We start from the raw sequence: 24,780 nt of genomic DNA on the forward strand, positions 1-24,780 counted from the left end.
TAAGTTGATAGAAAGGTTGAACCGTGTAGATGAATCTTTACTATTGTATATTTCAACCAAAGAAATTATCGTTGGTTTCTAGGGAGAGTGCAATGAACTCCACAAAATTTTAAATAATTGTAATGATATGGGTTAAGTCAGTCCTCTTTTATAAGCTGCATCTACATGGTTCAATTTTCCATGCGCATACAAATGCGATCTGGAAAGAATATTGAAAGAATCAAGATAAAACGCGCATTCAATTTAGATGCATGAAGATTTTATATCTACATGGTGCGCCATTTTGAACGTCAACTTCACTACGTATATGAATAATATTATATTATATTATTATATATTAATCTTGTATGTATTGCTTGAATGTGTAAACCTGAAACATAAGTTGAACCGTGTAGATGCATCTTAAATCTTAAGCCAGGTTTTCCACCTTTAGAAGGACAAAATTTGGGGACTGTTTACCCATAAGTTTCAAGTTTTTAAATCTTTAATAGCTGTCTACTGTTCTACATAAAACATAACATGACGAATCTCGCCTTAGTAAAGTAAAACTTAAAAAGAAAGAAAGAAAAAACACACAACACTTTGTTAGTGTTTTTCTTGTATCATACAGGCATTTTATCTCGAAGATAAAAGTTCAAAAGTGATATTTTATTAATCATTTGCATTGGAAACATGCGGTAAATGCCATTATTATTTTAATTTATCTCAGTTCAATATCTGCTATACTTATGGCTATTATTCTATTAAAAAAGAATAAAACTTTGTACTGAAAATACTTTTTTCTTAATAATAATCACTTTGTATAGACTAGATTTCTGCAAATTGTATGCATATGCAAATCTTGTTTTCCTTGTATTCCCCTAGTTTTCCTTGTCTTACCCTTGTTTTCCTTATATTCTCCTCGTTTTCCTTACTTTGCCCTTGTTGTCCTCGTCTTCCCCTTGTTCTCCTTATATTCTCCTCATTTTCCTTACCTTGCTCTTGGTGTCCTCATCTTCCCCTTGTTCTCTTTATATTCCCCTACTTTTCCTTGTCTTACCCAGGTTTTCCTTTTCTTCCCCGTGTTCTCCTTCTCTTACTCTTTTGTCTTTTCCTTGCTTTCCTTGTATTCCCCGTGTTGTTCTTGTTCTCCTTATATTCCCCTCGTTTTTCGTGTATTCCCTTTATTCTCATTGTCTTCACTTTGTTCTCTTTATCTTTCCCTTGTTCTCATTCATTCATTCATAGTTTCCTGCCCAGGGGCAGGTTTTTCACTGCAAACCCAGCTTTCTCCAGTCTTTCCTATTTTCCGCCTTCCTCTTTGTCTCCTCATATGATCCATATATCTTAATGTCGTCTATCATCTGATATCTTCTTCTGCCCCGAACTCTTCTCTCGTTCACCATTCCTTCCAGTGCATCCTTCAGTAGGCAGTTTCTTCTCAGCCAGTGACCCAAGCAATTCCTTTTCCTCTTTCTGATCAGTTTCAGCATCATTCTTTCTTCATCCACTCTCTCCTACACATCTTCGTTTGTTATCCTGTTTGTCCATTTCAGACACTCCATCCTTCTCCATATCGATATTTCAAATGCTTCTAGTCATTTCTCTTCACTTCGTCGTAATGTCCATGTTTCTGCTCCATACAATGCTACACTCCACACAAAACACTTCACTAGTCTTTTCCATAGTTCTTTCTCCAGAGGTCCACAGAAGTTGTTCTCATTATATTTCCCTAATTCTTATTGCCTTTCTTTTGTTGTCCGTGTTTTACCCTTGTTATCCTTGTATTCCCGTTGTTAGCTTTATCTTCTCCTGGTTTTCCTTGTCTCCCTCTTGTTTTCCTTGTCTTCCCCTTGTTCTCCTTGTCTTACCCTTGTCCTTGTATTCTCGTTGTTTTCCTTGTCTTCCCATTGTTTTCGTCTTTCCTTTGTTCGCCCCGTCTTATCCTTGTATTTCGTTGTTTTCCTTGTCTTCCCATTGTTTTCGTCTTTCCTTTGTTCGCCCCGTCTTATCCTTGTATTTCGTTGTTTTCCTTGTCTTCCCATTGTTTTCGTCTTTCCTTTGTTCGCCCCATCTTATCCTTGTATTTCGTTGTTTTCTTTGTCTTCCCATTGTTTTCGTCTTTCCTTTGTTCGCCCCGTCTTATCCTTGTATTTCGTTGTTTTCCTTGTCTTCCCATTGTTTTCGTCTTTCCTTTGTTCGCCCCATATTATCCTTGTATTTCGTTGTTTTCCTTGTCTTCCCATTGTTTTCGTCTTTCCTTTGTTCGCCCCATCTTATCCTTGTATTTCGTTGTTTTACTTGTCCTTCCTTTGTTCGCCCCATCTTATCCTTGTATTTCGTTGTTTTCCTTGTCTTCCCATTGTTTTCGTCTTTCCTTTGTTCGCCCCGTCTTATCCTTGTATTTCGTTGTTTTACTTATCTTCCCATCGTTTTCGTCTTTCCTTTGTTCGCCCCATCTTATCCTTGTATTTCGTTGTTTTCCTTGTCTTTCCCTTATTCTTCTTGTACTTACCTTGTTTTCAATCTTGTACTTACCTCGTTTTCAATCTATTTCCCTTGTTCTCCTTATCTTATCCTCGTCCTTCTTGTACATCACTTGTTCTCCTTCACTTCTTGTTCTCCTAGCTTTCCCCTTGTTCTCACTGTCTTGCCCTTGTTTTCCTTGTATTCTTGTTTTCCTTGCATTCTCTTTGTTACCCTTGTCTTCTCCTTGATCTCCTTGTATTCCCCTTGTTCTCCTGGTTTCATTTCTCACATCGCCAACATATAAAGATATGCAACATAGTAAAGCTGTGCACCTGTCGATTTTTAACTTTTAGCCGAAGAAATTCGACCCCTAGACTAACGAGGTTCTATCTAGGTCACTGTCTAGCAAGAACAGTAAGGGAAACCAATCGAGTGAAACCAATACAGCAAAACCCCTCTAAGTCAAACACCTGTAGTGCCAAGAAAATGCGTCGAACTTAAAGAGGTGTCCAAGATATAGGGTCTGAGAAAAATACAGCATTAATCAAGTTCTGACAGCGTGATTTTTAAAACAGTGGACCAGGTTAGGGCTAAAATCTTTAAGGGCCACTAGTCAGCCAACAGAAACATCGGAACATTCACTGGGATACACTGTATTTACTTCCTTGTTCATTCTTTCTATAGTATGACAACTTCAAGTGAAACCCCGTAAAACACGCCAACTTCTGGAATCTCTCTCTTTCTTTCTTCTCTCTCCCTCGCTCCTCGTCATTCAGTCACCAATCACCACGTAAATATCTGAGAGGGTATGTGTGGGCATCGCGACCAATAGAAGAACCACTCTCCAGCATTACCACAATAACGGATTCTTCATTTTTGCCTCGACTGTCGGCTAGGAAGGTTCCATTATGCTAGCATTGCAGGCAACTAGTCAACCTTTTAATGCTTTTGTTAGCAGGTTTGACAAACTGTGAGTGGACCTGCAAGTACATACTGCATAGTGCTCTCTCCCTTCCCCCCATGCTTTCTCACTTGCTCCTCCCCAAGACAGCCAGCGCTCAAGTAGTAACTCGGTCAGGGTTTCAGTTCGATTTATCAATCTATAGATACGAGTATAACATACCTGCAGAACGAGAAATATTGGTACTGCAAAACCTTTATTTTAACCTATCTGTTATCTTAATCCTGGATAACTTCAAAACCTCTTGAAGCTTTATAATCCAGGCTAGATGTCGCCACACCTCAAAAACCCATTAGATATGTGACATTTTGGTCAAAAATGAGTTATGTGGTGCAAAAAGATCAGAAAACTGTCGGGAATCATCTCTTATAATTTGGTATGTGAATACTCAATGGGTTTGCTTGATAATGGAAAAATAAAAACCACTTTCTGTATCGGCTGTGGAAGTTTGTAATGTGTTTTTGTTTCCGAAAAGTTTTGGTTTTTGTAGGTATATAGAAGTTTTTCGAGGTGCAACGACAATATGTAATTTTATTAAGATACTTTTAATAGCCGATAACTACATTTGGAATATTCAATTTCTAAATATTTCAAATATTTTGATAGCATTTTTATTTAAATGTGAAGGAGTTCATAAAAGTCAAGGTTAGCATACTTCACAATATCTTAAGAGTTGTGACTGGAGGTGATTTAAGTTGGCAGACCTTGCCAATTAAGTAAAGTAATGAACACCGGTGTAACTTACAACCATGATAGGCTACTTAATACAAGTTATGATTTAATATCTCCATAAGCTAACACAAACTAAGGTCGTGTCTCAAAGCTCAAGTTCACAGTACACACTAGTGACTAGCAACTAGCGGACTTGTAAACTACACACTAGGGAGCTTTACACATGTATGCCTTCTTCATAGACTATTTTTATAAAAACTGTGACATCACGATGCAGCACTGAATTAAGAAACTAGTGTTCTAATGCAGTTTCATTGCAATATAATGATAATGGCCTAATATATATTACAATAATGTTTAAAAAATTGTAAAGAAGGTAGGCTACTAACAATGCCAATGTCCAAAGTTACCGAGTTATTTTTACATTTAAACTATTTGACTTCCAAAGTATCTTCAGATTTCATAACCCCATTTTCTAATGAGATATCCATGTTTGTTTAGTGAACAAGTCCTATCTATAGTCCTGTCGCTCTAATTTCCGGCAGCCAATCACGTTGCAGGTCGGCTACATTTAAACGTGTGCGTCTTGTGATATGCTGATGAAGACATTATGCATTTCCTAAGACTCGATAAATACTTAACATAATCGCCCGCTATTTTGGTTCTTTCGTTGGCATTTGCAGAAAGCACATGAAGATGTTATTTGCCGCTCAATTATTTGCTGCATTACATTGAGTTTGATTTATTATCATAGGAGCTACGACATGATAATGTTTAACGGTGTGACAGATTCCTCGTCTGGTAGCTCAGCAACGAAAGAACAAAAATGGCGAACGATACTACGTACCTAGACTTTATAGATCCTTCACTTCCTAAGACGTAAGCAAAGAGGAGGAGTCATGCCGGGAATAACAGCGTTGCGACTATAGTTCACTTCAGCTAAAAATGTAGCTTTGAGACACTGCCAATGTTAGCCCTACTACCTACAGAGAGGAGCATTTATTGTGATCCGAGGTAGCAGTCAAAACAAAGTGTTCAAAATAATATCCATTGATTAAAACGAGTTTCAAACACAACATATAAATCTTTTTTTTTTATATAATGTTGTAAAAAATTATTTCTCACTGTTAATAGATGCTAGATCTTCAGAGAAATAGAAGCAATCAAACTGAGGTAATTTGTAAATATTATTTTTTTATGAAACTCACCATTAAGTTTCATAAAATTCCCCCCCCCCATTAGCATGATATTAATTTTATGAATAATGTTATTTAGTTTAACAAACAATGCAATAAAATTGAAAGTGTCTAAAATGCCAGTTTCCCGAATTTTTCTTAAAAAATCATAAATTTCGCTAATTTTTACAATAACCATCTGGGAACCCTATGTATAAAACATGTATTATATTTAAAAAAAAACATGTATTATATTAAAAAAAAAACATGTCAGCTTTATTATTTTCAATAGTTAAAAGATTAATTAACCCAAAATATCAAGGTGTACCGTTTCCACGAAATTTCAAATAATAAAAGTTGGGAGAGTCTCAATTACAAAATATGATTCCTTTTAACTACTTATAGGACATGACTATTTGTCAAAACACTTGAACAAAATTGGAATGTTTTCTTCACCACTTTGTCCATTGCGCAGTCTTCAGAAAGAAATGGATCAGAATCATATGTCCAGCCATTTCCTCTAAACCCACTGTATGTGTGAGAAATATAGGACAGCAAGAGAGTTAATGGTTTTATTGCCAAGAAATCAGTATTAGTTAATGACGACGACAATGACAACAACATAACTCTTCACAGATACACATCATGCACAGTGTGGCCTGCTGAAGTGGTGTATAAACTGAAAATAGGTCACAGTCCTGCCATCTACCCGCAATATGCAGAACCCAAATCACGCAAGTAAAGTGGGTAGGTATTAGATACATACTACTTTTAAAAACGCACTATTTCATGACACTGTTAAAAAAAACACACACACACATTATTTATATATATATATATATATATTTTACTTTTTTAAATAAAACTTTTTTTTCCCCCAACTCTGCTATCTATGCAACTGTTGTTATCAGCAATCATGATTTTCAATCAAAAACAGCTGTTTCACAACTTCTGAAATTGTTACTTGCCAGTATAATACTATTGGTTATATTTATTACACGATTTAGTGGACTAGCATATTAAGAAAAATCCAGGTTTTTCAGTGCTGTGGCATCTGAACCAAATCATGGATGGAAAAGTGACAATCTTCGTGAAAGTGATTAAAAATTTCATAAAAAGATGTGATTATTGTCCACACCTGTGTAGTAGCGGTTAGTGCATCTGGCCGGGAAACCAGGTGACCTGGTTCGATTCCCAGTCAGGGCAAGTTACCTGGTTGAGGTTTTTTCCAGGGTTTTCCCTCAACTCAATATGAGCAAATGCTGGGTAACTTTCTGTGCTGGACCCCGGACTCATTTCACCGGCATTATCACCTTCATCTCATTCAGACGCTAAATAACCTAAGATGTTGATAAAGCATCGTAAAATAACCTACTAAAAAATTAATGGTGGAGTTAACACGGGTAATTGAGGTTCGTTTTCCGACCAAAGTCATCAGTAGGTACTTTCCAACCATGTGGCCTCCGCGATCTCCAGATTTCAATCAGGCCGACTTTTGGTTGTGGAGTTACCTTAAAGAACGAATTTTCCCGACACATCCAATAACCCTACTGCAACTGAAAGATGCCATCTCGCAAGAAATTGCCAATATTCCAAGAAATTATCTGCAAAATGCTGTGCATGGTGTCGCAGACAGAATGCTGTACGTTGAACAAGAGAACAGCGGACATCTTCCCAATGTTTTGTAAACCCCATTGTTTGCCCAACATTGTGATTTTTTTATTTTTTCCCTATCTCAAATATTATAATAATTATAGCGGTTTAATGTTTGAAAACTGTCTTTTGAAATACCCTATATAGCTTATAGTGATAAATTTATGGTTTTAGTTTGCAATCATAAATACCTCCAACAAAAAAATCGTTTGATACCTATATATTTTAATGCACTGTGGTAGCCTCCTTTCTCCTACTTTTTGCCTATATGACACTCGAGACGTCTAGGATGCAATATTTGGAAAAGAGACCATTTCCCTAGTAATTCGTCCTGGACCTCTCGCATGTTATGTTAGTAACTACTAGAGAAGGATTTGGTGGCCAAATACAATTTCAAACAAAGAGTTATGGTATATATTATTTTAATGTACCGAAGTACATATGACATTTCCATGCAGATATTCTGCGTCATCATCAGATGAAAGAGTAATGGAACGGAGAAAAATTCTCTCTGGCGCCGGGATTTGAACCTGGGTTTTCAGCTCTACGTGCTGACGCTTTATCCACTAAGCCACACCGGATTCCACCCCGGCGCCGGAGAGAATTTTTATTCGTTCCATTACTCTTTCATCTTATGATGACGCAGAATATCTGCATGGAAATATCATATGTACTTCAATACATTAAAATAATATATATGATATGCGTAAATCACGCGTGATTTAAGACGGCGCTTATTCCGTCGGATCCCGGCCAACTAGTCACTCATTACGAGTGCACCTCAGCACATATGTGGACTTCGGTCCTAGGTTCATAGATATCTATGACGTAGTGCAGAGGGCAACCACTAGAGGGAACCCAAGAGTTAAAACTGAGACAATTCTGTCCGACGCCGGGGTGGAATCCGGTGTGGCTTAGTGGATAAAGCGTCAGCACGTAGAGCTGAAAACCCGGGTTCAAATCCCGGTGCCGGAGAGAATTTTTCTCCGTTCCATTACTCTTTCATCTAAAGAGTTATGGGAAAGAACACAAGAAGAGCAAATCATATACAGATAAAATGAAGAAAATGGGGATGGATTGGCCATATTCTTCGGAAAAAAAAAAATTCTATTGAGAAAGAAGCTTTAAGATGGAACCCCCAAGGTAGTAGAAAGAGAGGAAGACCAAAGGTTACCTGGAGAAGAACAGTGGAAGAGGGAATACGGAAGATAGGGGCAGCATAGTCTGAAATTGCCAATATCGCTCAGAATAGAAGACGGTAGCGAAAGTTTGTTGAGGCCCTTTGCTCCAGTGAGAGATACAGGATATTATGATGATGATGATGATGACTAGAGGGGAGGACGATTCTCCAGAAGAATTGCACACTAAAAAGAGGCATATCTACCTTTCCCCTCTATTAAAACCGGTAACCAACATAAGCGAGAGGTCCAGGACGAATTACGAGGGAAATTGCCCGTTTCCCTAGTATTGCGTCCTGTACTTCTTGAGTGTTTTATTTGATTGGTAACAAGTAGTGGGAGGGGGGAGTGCATTAAAATATACTGGTATCAAACGACTTTTAAATATTTGTGCCTGGTAACTAAAACCACTTGTTTACCATTATATACATACATCTCACAGATGCCAGTGAAGCAAGGAACAGTAATTGTGCTCCCTTCTGTGTAGCTGTTTGGAGAATTACCGGTCAGATCGTTATAATTCTAGTGCCGACGTTACGAAGCATGACACCTCCACTTCTCTGTTCTCCTAGAAGAGCAGTGGTGGCCTATACACGTGGTTTACCTTTGCCTTATGAATCTTATGAATGAATCATTTGACCTCTCATTCTCCGAAAGAAAAAAAAATAGTATTGTACGCAACGCATTATACACAATTATTTTGGTCCATGAGTCACGTGTATGTTATGTAGTATGACGGATACACAAGGACACTTTTTGTTCACTCAGTGAACAGCGTCGCTAGAGGGAAAGTGCATGAATTAACGATCATGAGGTGAAGTTCTTACACACATATATTTTGTTTGCAAATAAATTAATGTCTGTAAACTCATGCAGTATGTGTCATAAGAATACCATTTATAGCATAAATACATTGATAAGTGGGACGATCATAGCATACCTTGGCATAGGACTGGTTGACTCCAAATTCTCTAAGGGCTACTGAAAGATCGTGTATGTCTATTCTCCCGTTTCCATCAACATCTAAAGATTTGAACAAACTTTCTAGTCTTTCCTCGTCCTCTTGAGGCAACTCATGTAAGTAATGAGGTGGATGGGCCACACTCGGGTGGTTGCTGTTGACGTGTTTCACCATTGCTACGTTTTTATCACTCAAAACTGCATTCCCGCTTCTGCTTGTACAAACTTATTAACACCGACACTTTTAAATATCTTACTGTAAACCTGCAATGCGTCTGTAGACTAGGCCAATGACATCCTGCTTGTTCTTTGACAAGTGTTTCGAAAATGGTTATGGGTCACTCTTTCGAAGCACGCTCCTGCCATCTGTATGAAACTTTTTGAACGAAAACGCAAATGAAAAGTGCGGTTCTTTTAAAAACCACAATAATTGTATTGGAGAAATTAGCGCACGGGAACCGAAAACCGTCGAATTTACTCGTATAAAGGTTTTTTTGTGGAAATTAAGTTTAATATTGTTTCAATGTGATACGTCTACTTCAGTGAGCCACGGTAGTATAATCGAAAACACACGAGTATTTCCCCTGGACCAAAAATATTTTCATTTCCAAAATCACCTGAATGCCCCGTGCACTAGTTTCTTAATTATATTTTCTGTTTAAGCAAAATTAACTTTGAAAAGCCATTATTATACTTAATTTAGACACTCCTCTACGAGGGAATGGGATATGTAAATGCAATATGAGCTGAAATACCTAGTGTCAGGCCTAAAGAGAAATGTAAAATTATGATTACAAAATAGAAAGTTATTTATTACACTCGCAGATATTAATTTCTTGGAATTAATAAACGACGCAATTCAAATTATATCTATATAAGTTTACATTTTCAGCAGTAGCATTAGCTACTGTATTTTATCATAAACTTCTGTGCCACTATCGTTCATAAGACATACTGGGAGGAACAGGGGGGGGGGGGGAGGCAGTTAAAATTCGTTCATTTAAAAAGTTACAGTAAATCAAAATGAATAATGTAATAAGAGAGTGTGATTAGATTACCCATAATCGCTTTATTAGTAATCAAATAACTATATTAGCAGAAAAATAAAATGTATGATATTATGCAGTTCTTAGAATAGAAACCTCACTACACTTTCAAATTCTTTGGCGGTATACCCGAGTTGCATGCAAATCTATGTTAAACTATTGCGTGCCCTGTTATTTTAACGATTATTTTAGATTTTATTTTTGTTCCACATATTTTACACATCAATCACCAAGGTGAAGAACGCACTGATCAACCATCAATTGATTATTACCTACTACAATCTCATTAATTATAGGTACGGTACCTATACTATTGGACCAGGGTGCAATTTAAGATTTCTGATGAGGAAGGGGGATAGAACCCTAGATAGAGAATACCATACATAAAATAATAATAAATTATTATTATTATTATTATTATTATTATTATTATTATTATGATGTTGTTGACATTACTGAAGTTATCCTTAGCATGGATGTTAATATGAATTTATGAGAGAGGGGATAACTTCCTCCCCATCCTGCCCATTAATTCACACCCTGTATTGGATGGATAATGGTATAAATTGTTTACACTATTAAGAATAAATAATAGCCTATAACAGTATTTATTATGATTACAATAAATGTAATTAATAAGTTAAGATTATTAAGATATTTTATTGCTACAAAATTGAAATAAATTAATATTGACACAATTTACCATATTTTAAGATATTCTATTGCTACAAAATTGGAGTATATTAATATTGACACAATTTAGCATATTCTAAGATATTTTATTGCTACAAAATTGTAATAAATTAATACTGACACAATTTACCATATTCCAAGAAATTTTATTGCTACAAAATTGTAATAAATTAATATTGACACAATTTAGCATATTCTACGATATTTTATTGCTACAAAATTGGAATTAATTAATATTGACACAATTTACCATATTCTAAGAAATTCTATTGCTACAAAACTGAAATAGACCACCTCTGTGGTGTAGGGGTCAGCATGCTGGTCTCTTATGCAGAGGGCCCGGGTTCGATTCCTGGTTGGGTTGAATTTCCTGGTTGAGGTTTTTCAGGGTTTTCCCTCAACCGTAAAGCAAATGCCAGGAAATTCGGGCCACAACATCCCTGAATATCACCGCCCTCATTCATCACCAAACTCGCGATATGACCAAAGATGTTAAAGCGAGTATAAATAACAGTGAGGCAAAAAAAAAATTAAATAAATTACTATTGACACAATTTACCATATTCTAAGATATTCTACTGCTACAAAATTGGAATATATTAATATTGACACAATTTACCATATTCTAAGAAATTCTATTGCTACAAAACTGAAATAGATTAATATTGACACAATTTACCATATTCTAAGATATTTTATTGCTACAAAATTGGAATAAATTAATATTGACACAATTTATCATATTCTAAGAAATTCTATTGCTACAAAATTGAAATAAATTAATAGTGACACAATTTACCATATTCTAAGATATTCTACTGCTACAAAATTGGAATATATTAATATTGACACAATTTACCATATTCTAAGATATTTTATTGCTACAAAATTGGAATAAATTAATATTGACACAATTTACCATATTCCAAGATATTTTATTGCTACAAAATTTGAATATATTAATATTGACACAATTTACCATATTCTGAGATATTTTATTGCTACAAAATTGGAATATATTAATATTGACACAATTTACCATATTCTAAAATATTTTATTGCTACAAAATTGGAATATATTAATATTGACACAATTTACCATTCTGTCATATTAGAATGAAATCCAGATCAGCCTTCGACGTAGCTCAGGCGGTAGCGCATTTGCCTGCTGATCAGAAGCTGCGCTCCGGCGTGGGTTCGATTCTCGCTTGAACTGACTGCCTGGTTAGGTTTCTTCCAAGGTTTTCCCCAACTGTAAAGCGATCCACTCTTCGAAACATTGTGTTACAATTTTTTAAAATTAGTAATGGAAAAAGTCCAAACAACTCAACCATTGAAGGGGAAGGGGGATAGGGATGAGGAAGAGGAGATGATGACAGCAAAGGAGCAGAAACAAGGACAATGAAAATGGCAACAACAGTTTTTTTTTTAAATAATTTAATATTAAATTTAAATTACTACACTTACTTTACATAGTGTTTAAGCAAGAATATCATGTGTTTAAGGGCTGTTACAGTTGTACACTCTATCTTGAACATGTATATGTCTACTTATATAAGAAAAGGTGGCACCAGTACGGGAAGTCAGTAGGCTAATGTACACCCTTCTTCTTCCCTCACTCCACATATAGTTTAGAGTATGTACTAATGTAAGGTATTGTAAAATATTACATGTTTTTTTATGCAGCAAAAGAAAACCCGGTCCTCCAGGCAAGGGGTTTGGCGATTGGCCGACTACCCATCACAGTAAAAAGCCTACAGTTACAAAATCATCACGAATAGAATGAGACGTGGTCCCTAACAAAAAAGGATGCTGGAAATTTGGATGCCTTTGAGAGGAAGATACTCCGTAAAATAATTGGCCCAGTATTCGAGAGAGGAAGATGGAGGAGGCGATATAATAATGAGTTGTATTCCATCTATAAAGATCCGCCTATTAGAAGAATAGTAAAAGCAGCAAGATTAAGGTGGGCTGGGCATGTGGCACGGATGAGTGACGTAGAAATTCCTAAAAGGATATTAAATGGAAATCCTGGGGGCCAAAGAAGCCGTGGACGACCAAGAATAAGATGGTTGGATGTAGCTGAGGAAGACATATGTAAGATCGAATATAGGAATTGGAAAGCAATTTCGCAGGATCGAGACAACTGGTGGAATATCATGGAAGAGGCCAAGGTTCACAATGAGCTGTAGCGCCAAGAAAGAAGAAAAGAAAAAAAGGAGCGAAAGAAAAACAGTCAGATAATCCACCAATCAGCTAACAGGGAGATGAAAACTGGGGTTCTACTGTATACTCAAACACGAATAAAATTTCGATTTAGTTCCAAATAAAAAAATCTCCATAGATTTAAAGTTAACTGGATGATAAATAAATCCTTATATAAGTAGCATATAACATGAATTCAAGACAGCAGAACTACATCTGTTGGAAGTGAAGAGAGAACAGTGAACCAATTCCCTTTGCCAATTAATACTTGAGGAATCTCTAACATTATTGCAGGAGCTGAAGTGCAGCCACAGCAGACACAAGACGCTCCAGCTCTCCTTCTGACTGCTTCAGCTTCTCAGAGTTTGCCAGGCGCACGTCCTCTGGAACTTTAGTGTGGTAACCGGGTGCAGACATTGCCTGGTTCAGTTTGTTTACTTGCAGTTCGAGTTGCTCCTGCTTCTTCTGGAGCTTTATCAACTCTTTGGCTGGGTCAATCAATCCCTGTGCAGAAAAAGATTGTTAATCTCAATATAAATGCGAAATGCAAAGATTGCTCATACAATAAACTAATCCTATTCCTCTGTGTATGTTCATATGGGCTATTCCATCTCAAATCGACCGAAATATAGAGAAAATTGACCTTGCAATTTTTAAATACAATGAAACTTTTTCTGTCTGTAGACAACTGTGATATAATGCTTTGTGCAAAGTTTGAGGCATCAGAACTTAAAAGTGTTTAAATTAATAATATTTAAATTTATCGTATTTTCATAAAATTAGCAACTTTAAACTATTGTTGCTCCGAAATCCTTTCACCCAATTATCAAAATCATGGTTTATTTTGATGCTGAAAAGTTAAAGTTTATATTGATATGTAAACAGTTTTTCTTACTTTTTATGGAGATGGAGAAATTTAGATTTTTCTTCATTAAGATGCCTTTGGCCACGAAAAAATATTTTTATAATATATGGTTAGATTCCGCATTGAAAGTACAAATAAACACATATTTTTTACTGGTGGTACGTTGATAAGAAAGTATTCAAAATATCAAATAAAGAAAATAAATAATACGCGCGTGAACTAACCAGCTGACTGTGAGACGGGAGATAGTCGAGACAAACACGTAATGTGTCGTCTAGCAGTCATGGCTGGGCTAGCTTTATCACAAGTTTTCATAAACACAGGAGTAAAATGACGTCCAATGCTGCTTATCTTCAGCTCTCGGCCAGTGTATGTATTCAAGTCTAGGCATGTGAAAATAATTTATTTAATACCCTCAAAACTTATTGCCGAGCCACTAAGCAAACAATGCCGAATCCCTCTTAACAATGCAAGGTTTTTTCTTAATATTTTTTTACATTTTTACAAATGGTCAAAAAGCCTAAAAGCAAGTAAAATTAGATTATCTGTCTCTCTGTGTACAATAAAAATAAGGATTACTTCTTAACATAACCTACCAAATGTCAGCTTCAAAATAAGCTCTCGTTCAATGTTCTGCAGTAAATGGTTCCAGAGTTCTGAGCGCTGAAAGAGGCTTGTTTTTATAAAATACGCTAAATTTGTCGCTCAATAATATGAAAACCGTTTGACTTTCGATAGCATATTTTTGAAAATGCACTCCCCTCAGCACTTTGTATAAGTAGGGAAAAAATTAGAGTAGAAAAAATTGCGAGGTTTTTTACTGATCGATTTCATATGGAATAGCCCGTATACAGAGTGGAAGATATTCAGTGGCAGTAACTTCACAGAGTAAATTCTTAAGACCGAAGGAACACAACTTTCCTTTGTCTTATTTTCAACAAACTGTTATATTCATTGATTCTACAGCAGCTATTCCTGCTATAACAGCTAAACTGTCACCTAAAAGTAAAAAAAATAAATAAATAAGGATTGTTGGAAAATTATACACCATCTGATAAATATAAATATTTTGGCCATTGAACTCACTGATGCTATTAACCTGAAAAGAACTGGTATTCGACCTTATACCTGCGCACTTAATCCTTCATATTGTGCAATAGGGATATCCTGAACTAGCACCAACAGATAGCGCACGTGTACTTTGAGGGATGCACTTTGTGTATGCATTTGTTCTTCGGTATATAAATATTGAGGATATACATAGTGTATTAATATATTAAATACTCTTAAAAACAACTAAAAATGGCAAATTTTTGTTATGTTTCTATATGTAAAAACCAGGGAAAGCTTTTTGTCTTCAATCAGGTCCCGAAATATTCTGAATATATGCTTTAAACCTTAAAAAAAAAATAAGTAATTAAATTGCGCCTCGAAAGTGCTAGCTATTAAACAAAAGTAATTACTTCAAGTAAGGAATTGTTGACTACAGTTTTATTTTGGAAGAGGGCAAAAAAAAATTCTAATAAAACATATTCAACCTCAACAGCGAGCTATGTTAGATTATGTGCAGTAGTTGTAGGAGTCTCCGAAGTTTACGCCTGCAGTAAACTCTCGATAAACTGGGATGTTTATTATCCAGGACGATCCGTAGTGAAATCCATTTTGTGAATAATGTTTTTAATGTACTGTACCCTAATTATTAAAACATGTTTTAAGTTCAAATTTTCAAAATCATCCTACATAGTATTCAAAACTGCACGTCCTTAACCTACAAAACGCACGACTAATCGTGATACTACTGCGATCATATTATATCATTCTATTAAAAATTGCATTTGATCTTTCTGCAGCTACAGAAAAAAATACAAGGAATTCAATCTCGATAGTCCCTTCCCTATAAAAAACCACAGTGGTGGCTCCATATCCTGTTTTTAACGTATGGTTCTTAAATACTAATGATTAAACAGGGCAATATTCACCTTCGACATAGTTCCAATTTTTTTATTTGTGCATCTCTTTCTCAAAGTTCTCATTTAGGTTCATGAACATTCAATGTACTCGTATCTATATTCTGCATACTGCAGATTTTCCCACCCATCTCAGGGAATCGCTCAGTATTATACAGGTTTACGTTATTATTTATTGTAAATTAAATTAAATTATGAGGTAAGAAAATATTGAATTATGTTAAATTTTACTAGTTTATACAAAATAATTGTAAATACAATTTTGACACGCACAGAAAACCAACAAGCGGGAAAACGTAATCAACTGTAGTATATGACACAACATAGCCCTACAACATGTTGCGCCGCATGGAACGCTCCTGCCATCTAGCGGTAAAACTTCGCATAAAATATCCCTATTCCCCAACCTCTTGTTATGCTTGCTTATTCGACTCTCTACCTGTGCGCTTAAAGCCTATATACAGTTACAAGTCGGCCTCGGTAGCATAATCGGTATAGCACTGGCCTTCTGTCCTCAAGGTTGCGGGTTCGATACCAGCCCAGGTCAATGGCATTTAACTGTGCTTAAATGCAACAGGCTCATGTCAGTAGATTTACTGGCATGTAAGAACTCCTGTGGGACAAAATTCTGGCACACCAGCGATGCTGATATAACCTCTGCAGTTGCGAGTGTCGTTAAATAAATCATACATTTTTTTACAGTTACAATACCCCACCCTCTTGCTAACCCTCTCTCTCAAACAACATTCCTCATTCGGCAATAATAAAATTCTGGAAATTTTTGCTGGTCAGTTTGTGGTCCTTTAGTATACCGAAGTCTCTGTGAGTGTGATTACAATAAGTGTTAAACGAGAAGTGCTTTCTGTGTCAGAAAAATTGGAAATCTTAAAAAAGTACTATGAAAACAGTACTCTTAATCAGAAACAACTCTCTGATTCATTAGGAATCCCATCATCTATATTAAGGACGATAATAAAAAATCGCGACTCAATCACTGCAGCTGCAACGTCTGAAGAGTGTAAGCACAGGAAAGTGAAGTGTGATAAACATGAGGACTTGGAGAACACGCACACGGCAAACAAATATAAATGACTTTTTTCGAAAGAATTATATACAGTACATATTGTAAATGTCTTTGATATACAGTACAGTAATTACATAATGGAGTAATACTGTATTACATTTCATGAATCATGTATTTCAATAAAGAAAAATGCTAATGGATACTGTATATAAGTCAAAAATAGTATATCTGCCTAATACACAGTCCCGGTTAATACGTGGCCCCTTGAACAGCGTCTTATCGGGGTTTTACTGTATGTTAAAATGTTGTTGTTTTCTAATGCCAGGCGTTTGACAATAAAGTCATTTGACCTCTTGCACTCCAATATTTTTCAAAGATATTATCATGACCAGCCAATGAAGCACAGATTTTGAGGTGTTCCGAAATCATTTCTTGGTTTGAGTTGCACAATGGGCAGTTAGGGGACTGATATATTCCAATTCTGTGCAGGTGTTTAGCCAAACAATCATGGCCTGTTGCCAATCTAAATGCAGCTACAGACGATTTTCGTGGTAAATCGGGAATTAACTGTGGATTTTGATGCAGAGAGTTCCATTTTTTCCCTTGGGATTGTGTTATCAAATTTTGTTTGTTGAAGTCTAAGTATGTAGATTTAATAAATCTTTTCACAGAGTAATATGTAGATTTAGTAACAGGTCTGTAAGTAGCAGTGCTGCCCTTCTTTGCTAAAGCATCCGCATTCTCGTTCCCCAGGATTCCACAATAGGATAGTATCCATTGGAATACAATTCTTTTATTGAGTGATATTAATTGAGAGAGCATTTTAGTTATTTCTGCTGTTTGAGATGAAAGTGTGTGTTTAGAGACTACTGATAGAATAGCTGCTTTGGAGTCTGACAATATAACTGCATTTTTAAATTTATTGATGTGGCATAGAAGATTCCTGAGACTTTCACTTATTGCAATGATTTCTACATCAAAACTTGTTGTTCCATACCCAAGAGATCTATAAAGTGAGAAGAGACAGCACGTAACACCTGCACCGGCACCTTGTTCTCTGGAGATCAAGGATCCGTCGGTGTATAAATGAAGCCAGTTTTGTGGAGGGTACCTAATATTAATTGTCTCTAAAGGCAATTGTTTTAGTATCTCAGTGTTTACTTCTGATTTTAGTATTTCTTCTGTTAAATTTAGATTATATTCTATATTTAGTAGAGTTAAAGGGTTTGGTTTAATTTGTAGGTTTTCTTTTAAATTCGGGATATTGATTTTCTGTTTTAATTCTTGAACAATGGATATGAAACTTTTTTGAGTTTTCAATCTACAGAGAGGACTGTATGAATGCCAATTGTTTCCTGGTAATGTAATAAGTTTTTCATATTGAATGAAGTAACCACCAAAACGTTAAAATATGGTGTTCACTTAAATCGGCTACAACTTGCTATTTAACCACTCCAATATGAAATGAGTACCATTAAGGTAAAATTATCCGGAGGTATGTTAAAATGTACTAAATACAAACCTTCAGCAAAAGATGAACTTCGCACTTGTCAGATACAGTCAGAATAGCACACCCTTGTGGGGGAGATGAGCTCAATTCCACTTTGGAACAGTAAGCCAATGTTGACACAGCTGACTGATATTTATTCACAGTGCTCGACGTCGCTTCATCAGAACATATAATGTAGGCTGAAAAAGTAACATATAACATTAATTATGTTTTTTCTGATAGCCCACCCATATTCCAACACCTGATATGCTGTGCACTATTGACTTACTGGTTCTGCTGTCTGAATTTATACTGAGTACTGGTTCAAAAGACAAGTTACCTGTACTTCTTATTGGGTTTTCACCAATGAATGCTACTATTTTAGATTTTTATGATAGTTCCAATCCTAAATCCTTTGCTATGTTTCCCATTTTAAAAAATTCAACTTTGTAAATTATTTTCTGAATTTGCAATTATAACTTGAACATTAGCACAGAGAAAAGTGTTTATCTTCTTGTTATTAGTTACAAAATTGCTGGTATTGTGAATTTCATTCCATTTAATAATGGCGTCATGAAGATGGATATGATATATTATTGTCATTATTATTATTATTATTATTATTATTATTATTTCTAAAACAAAAATTGCGATGATACATTGATGCATATTATTATTATTATTATTATTATTATTATTATTATTACTATTACTATTATTAATGTATTTGTTTCTAAAAGGAAGCTATAATTCTGCAGTGCTCGGGAAAAGTGACATAAGTCAGTTTCCACAAACCTTTTTTGATAATTTATTGACAACTTACACTGGTTTATGTCGATTTGATTTTTTTCTCTATGAATTATTGTAATGGGAGGAATACTTACGTATTTTTTTCCAAGCGAGCAGATGTTCCGTAAGTTGTTAATAAATTATCAAAAAAGGTTTGTGGAAACTGACTTGTGTCACTTTTCCCGAGCACTGCAGATTTCTTCTGAAGAAATTCCTAAAGTACAATGATTATAAAGAAAAACAATAAATACCTTCTGTTTTTACTTTGTTCTGAAGGTTATAATCAGATCTTGCAGATCTTACAGTTCGGATAATCTTATCGATGAACTCCAATTCAGTTTCAATTTGAACATTTCTCCAAGGACACTGCAAAAGTCACATTAAGCAATCACAAAAAGCATTTCAAATAAATCAAAGTGCAAAAAAAAAAAAATCAATCTCAATGTGTGTGCGTGCGTGCATGCGTGTGCGTCAATGGAACTGTACTTTACAATCAAACACAGATTTACAAATAGCTCACTGTTCAAAGACAACATGAACAAGTGTGATGGAAAATATAAACCAAAGCTTAATTTTTAAAATCAGTACCATGGATAAATATATAATAGGATGCGAAACTGTGGTCAGCACCATCTGGCGGCAGGAGGGCTGAAATAAGATGATCAGCGCCCAACATCGTAGGTGGTGAACATTAGAACTGCGTGTTGGGTACATTATCCAGACTTCTCTATTTATCCACTCGAGATATTGTTCAAGGAGACAAGATGGCAGACAGAAACTTGTTAATAATTGAACATAAAGTGATACTACGTGTGTGTATAAACAGTGATGTTTATGGACGTTGTAAAAATAGTGTTGTTGAATGTATTATAAAGTAATAGTAATACATATAATAAATTGAACTATCTAAGTAGTTCTTGCAGACTTTTCCATCGCGCTGTACAATAAATACCCAAAGAATACAATCCCAATTATCTAATCTTTTGCTTTATTTTTTGTCTCTGTCTGGTTATATTTTAATTGGGTAGTGTAAAATAGATCATCTCTTTTATCTTCCTGTTGGCTCCGGTAAGAATTTTCAGTAGAAGATGCTGTGAGGAATAAAAATGTAAATGTTTTATTTTAAATTGGGTTAGTTTTGAATATTGATGAGGGTGGGAGAGAATACTTTCTGCACAGTTTAACATTTTCGTCACCAGGTGCGCTGCTAAATGCATGGAGTAATTAGTTACTCTTTTCGCTACTTGGTGCGCTGCTAGATGTAATAATGCCCCTCCTCCCAACAGGTGGCAGCAAGATCAATTTCTACAACAGCGCCTCTAGTATGTGTTACGGGAAACACAGTAAGTTTTGCATCCTATTATAATTATATTCATCCATGTCAGTCCATGTCATGTCCATATTTTTCCCCAATGTTTCTGGGAATCCTATTTATAAAAGTAAAAATAATACAGTACAAAGACTCAAAATCAGTTCAGTAAAAGGACCTAAATAATCCATATTTAAGGGTGCTTACCTCATCCACATCTGGGTACGGAGCAACACATATACTGGGAGGGTCCTGCTCCGACACACGAGGAAGTCTCTGATACAATTCTTCTGTAATGAAAGGCATGAATGGAGACAGTATGCGAAGTCCAACATCAAGACTTTTGTACAACACTGTCTTTGCTGTAGATATGGCAGCACTGTCATTGCCTTGGAACACCGGTTTCAAGTACTCGAGGTACACATCACAAAGCTCGTACATCCAGAAGTCGTAGCAGGCTGTGGTGACTGCTGCAAAGTTGTAGCTCTCAAAGCCCTTGTTACAGATCTCCACAGCGTTGGAGATGCGACTGAGCATCCACAAGTCCATCACAGTTTCGTTACCAACAAGCTGAAATAGTTTAAATATGTCCACGTTATGAGAAGGCACAAGCATCGAATAAATTCTTGAACTATGTTAAAAGAGCATTCCACGTAGCATCTTCCTCTCTAAAATGTGACACAGGATTCATCAAATCCATACAATTGTGTGAAAAGTTTATGCTGTACGTGATTGTTATTGTGAGCATGGTTGGAATTTTAAATAAAAGTTTAATATTTCTTTTCATTTCTGTCTTCATACTCCCTGCATTTAAATTTAGCAAAGTGGAACTTTTTTTAACCAATCTATATTCACTTCCTCATTTTATGGGGCCTAGTCTTCAAACAACAATGCAATTGATAGTAGAAACGATTCACACAACAATATGACGCCAATGAGCTGTTTGAAATTGAGGACCGGTTCTGCAAAACTTGCCAACTGAAAAAAAACTAATTTTTACAGGAGACACAAAAAACTGAATGGAGACGAGTAGGTTATAGATGCAACCATCACACTTTGACACACTACAATGAAGAGAAATAATTCAATTTTACTAAGATAACTGCTTTATATTAACGAATCCACCAAAATCTCAATTTTGCAAATTTTGCACTTAGCAAGTTTTGCAAAAACGGTCCTCAATTGTAATGTATAATAATATGTCATTACAAAGAATTGGATTCATTTGGAAATTGAAACTACATTTATGTACTTTAGAATTAGCCTACACTAAATTATTTCTGTTTTTATACTCCCCACATTTACTGATCATCCCCACCTGCATATGAATAATAATTTTTAATTAAATTAAAATTAAGTTCAATATTACCACAGTCTACTATATAGTCACGAAGCTTGAGTTTTGAGGGTGCTAGAAACAATAGACTGTGACGGTTCTATTTTGCATTGCCTGTAATGAGGTGATATTAGCGATCCTAGTGGTGAGCAACTATCTAATGTTTGCATATTTACAACATATTGAGCTTCGCGACTGTATATACTAGACTGTGATATTACGCCAAAACTTTACAAGTTAAAAAACGTTTCATGTGAATCTTTTCCAAGTCCATCTGATACCGAAATCACAGATCTACAGCAACTGGTATAAAGGTAAAAATCACTGAAGTAAAAATGCAGTAAAATACATTATTAATACATATTTGTTATTGATGTAATTGCCTATATAAAGAGAAGACATTCCAGATGACTGGAAATACTGTGATACACATAATGTTAAAATATAAAAACAAATGACGATGAACCTGCTAACATAATAAGTATAGCTTGCGTATTCCTTTGACAATATTGTAGTAGAAGCATAACCTGGAACATGAATGAATAAATGAAGATCTTTAACGAATGCACCAAGAATGCCATCAACAAAACTTCCGTAAGTGGCAGTGCTGTAATTTTAGCTACAATTGCTCTCCAGTAATATGCAGAAAAATGTTCCACATTAAAACAGCAAATCTCGTGTTAAAGAGTTACATTCAATAATTCATTATTAATTAATTAATTATTGAATCTAGCAGTGGATTTCACCAGAATAATGAGAAGCACAAATTATATTAGAGTGAAAAATTGTAAGAATTTTTTTGCTTAGAGACAAAGAAAATGAAAAACGAACAAAACAGTTCAGTGATTTCCAGGAAGCGAATAAAGCTGAAATAGTATTGCTCGCAAGAAGACACTGCATCAATCTTCTATTATTTCAAACATGCGAGAAATTTGTCCATGAATAAATTACGATGATTCTTCTAAGTGTGGAATAAAATGGGGGTGAAAAAAAAACAGAAGATAAGCCTAGGAACCTCTCAAATTACCATTCTGATGCTTGGCCTTTGAGCTACTGAAGCTACTTTCCAGAAGTAGGAAGAAGGTAGTACTGTATATTAACAAAAAGCAGACAATATTCGGAAACCTTTGAGTGTTGTAAATCGGCTTTCCTATACTTTGTTTTACATAATTAAATTCCATTTGGAACAGAATCTTCAACATTATTGTCTGTATGCTAGGCAAAACACAACTATGAACAAATATTGCCTCCCAAAATATGAAAGTTTCTTCAGAAATAGGAAACACCTGGCAGCTTATAATGGGATGACAGAGGGTATAGCTTAATATTATAAGTCTGATGCTTCTGGAAAACAAATGAGTCCACTGCAAGAATGATGGATTTCACTTTCTTGTCGAAAATGAACCAAGACTGTCAGTGCATAGCTTAAGACATATAGAATGTACATACAGAGTTATATGGCATTAACACTGATAGTCATTGTCCAGTAATGATCGGAAAATCACAGTTAAGCTTTGAGCACTAAGCATTTCAAACTTTCAATTGTGTCTGCTGCAAAATGTGTTCCAAATGACATCCATCATTCTTGCAGTGGACTCTTCAAATGTCTACCACAGACGTATCACCAATCATTCAGGAAGAGTTAAAATCATCCACTATTCCCAAAAACAAAGTTCCCTGAAGATTTCTTCACCATGCCATCTTATGATAGGATTATATAATATAATCCGTGGCGCTACAGCCTGTGAAGGGCCTAGACTGACCAGCCGGCTGCTGGCCTCACGCCCACATGTCGAAGCAGAGGTGGACGATCATCCAACCAGAATGAAGGTATCGTGTGGTTAGCACGATGATCCCCCAGCCGTTATAGCTGGCATTCGCAACCGGATTTCGCTACCTATCGTAGCTCCCCAAGTGCATCACGGTGCTGGGTGGGCTCCGGTCCCATACACTGGGCGAAATTTCATGTGAAAATTTCTTCCCTCATGAGGATTCGAACCAGCGCGCATTCCGTAACGCGAGTCCTAGGCAGGATGCCTTAGACCACGACGCCACGGCGCGGGACATGACAGGATTAATATTGCTAAATTTTAATTTAACAAATCAAATTTGCGGATATTAAGTGTACATAAGCAACTCGTGATCTGGCAACATTGCATGCATGCCTACCTTGAACTTATTGCTTCCTTCCTTACATCTATGTTCTGTCAATCGGAAGGTTCTTCGATCTGTACCATAACTTGCAATGTGGTTGAACCATCTCTTCAGATGTGGGTGTCTTCCCTTGTCTGTTGCACTGCACAAACTACTACTGCAATCACAAGTGCTACCACCACCACCGCCTCCACCTCCCAAAGCTTCAAACACAGCCACATCAGTTTGTGAAGGAGTAAATCCATCGAGGTAACTGTGGTCAGCGAGGTAAGTATTCAAAACTTCCTGAATTCTATCAGACTTCGTCACCTCCTTATGTGATAAGCAGTTTGAGATTATGGATTGCAAATCTGTCAACTTTGAAGAATTCAAACATTTGTTGTTTTCACTCACTGTTCCCAAACTTACATTCACGTTATTTTGACTAGGCTTGTAGTCACTGCCCAAGTACATGAGGGCGAATCTTGTCGCGTTCCACAATTTGTTGCAGAAGAATCTGTATCCTTGAACACGAAGGATGTCCAGGTTGATATCATGACCTGAAAAAAACGTAAATGAAAACATTACAAATCAAAATGCGACTGATGTTTTAGGATTATTTCAAGAATCTTCTTACTATTACTAGAGGTTCGTGAAATTCGCATCACGAATTGTTCTCATTTTCCCAACTTTCTTCACCATTTCTTTACACTTCTTCCCATATACACACAAAAACCGCACTTTTGAATAGCAAAATTGTAATAAGAATGGCGCAAAAAAAAAAAAAAACATAATTCAAGTTTTTATGTTGTTGTTGTTTCCTAATGCCAGGCGTTTGACAATAAAGTCATTTGATCTCTTGCACTTCAATATTTTT

General features: G+C 35.8%; 2 protein-coding genes across 3 annotated transcripts in view; both read right to left on the bottom strand.

Moving 5' to 3' along the window:
• The window catches only part of SCaMC (Short Calcium-binding Mitochondrial Carrier), a 195,201-nt gene extending 185,801 nt beyond the window's left edge, over positions 1-9,400 (bottom strand). Inside the window, exon 1 of the mRNA XM_069849403.1 lies at positions 9,028-9,400. Coding sequence (XP_069705504.1) covers positions 9,028-9,222 — 195 coding nt within the window. The 5' untranslated portion in view covers positions 9,223-9,400. The remainder of the gene's footprint in view (positions 1-9,027) is intronic.
• Positions 9,401-13,140: 3,740 nt separating this feature from the next.
• ValRS (Valyl-tRNA synthetase) overlaps positions 13,141-24,780 on the bottom strand; it is a 34,541-nt gene continuing 22,901 nt past the window's right edge. The window contains exons 14-18 of one of the 2 annotated variants that reach the window (XM_069849437.1): positions 24,333-24,463; positions 20,642-21,004; positions 19,377-19,491; positions 18,370-18,536; positions 13,141-13,495 (exon numbers count right to left, since the gene is read on the bottom strand). In XM_069849437.1, the coding sequence (XP_069705538.1) occupies positions 13,277-13,495; positions 18,370-18,536; positions 19,377-19,491; positions 20,642-21,004; positions 24,333-24,463 (995 nt within the window). In that variant the 3' untranslated portion in view covers positions 13,141-13,276. Of the gene's footprint in view, positions 13,496-18,369; positions 18,537-19,376; positions 19,492-20,641; positions 21,005-23,939; positions 24,464-24,780 lie in introns of both variants that reach the window. The other variant, XM_069849436.1, reaches the window with a different exon arrangement.

Source organism: Periplaneta americana, chromosome 16, assembly GCF_040183065.1.
Source record: "Periplaneta americana isolate PAMFEO1 chromosome 16, P.americana_PAMFEO1_priV1, whole genome shotgun sequence".
Classification (NCBI taxonomy): Eukaryota; Metazoa; Arthropoda; class Insecta; order Blattodea; family Blattidae; genus Periplaneta; species Periplaneta americana.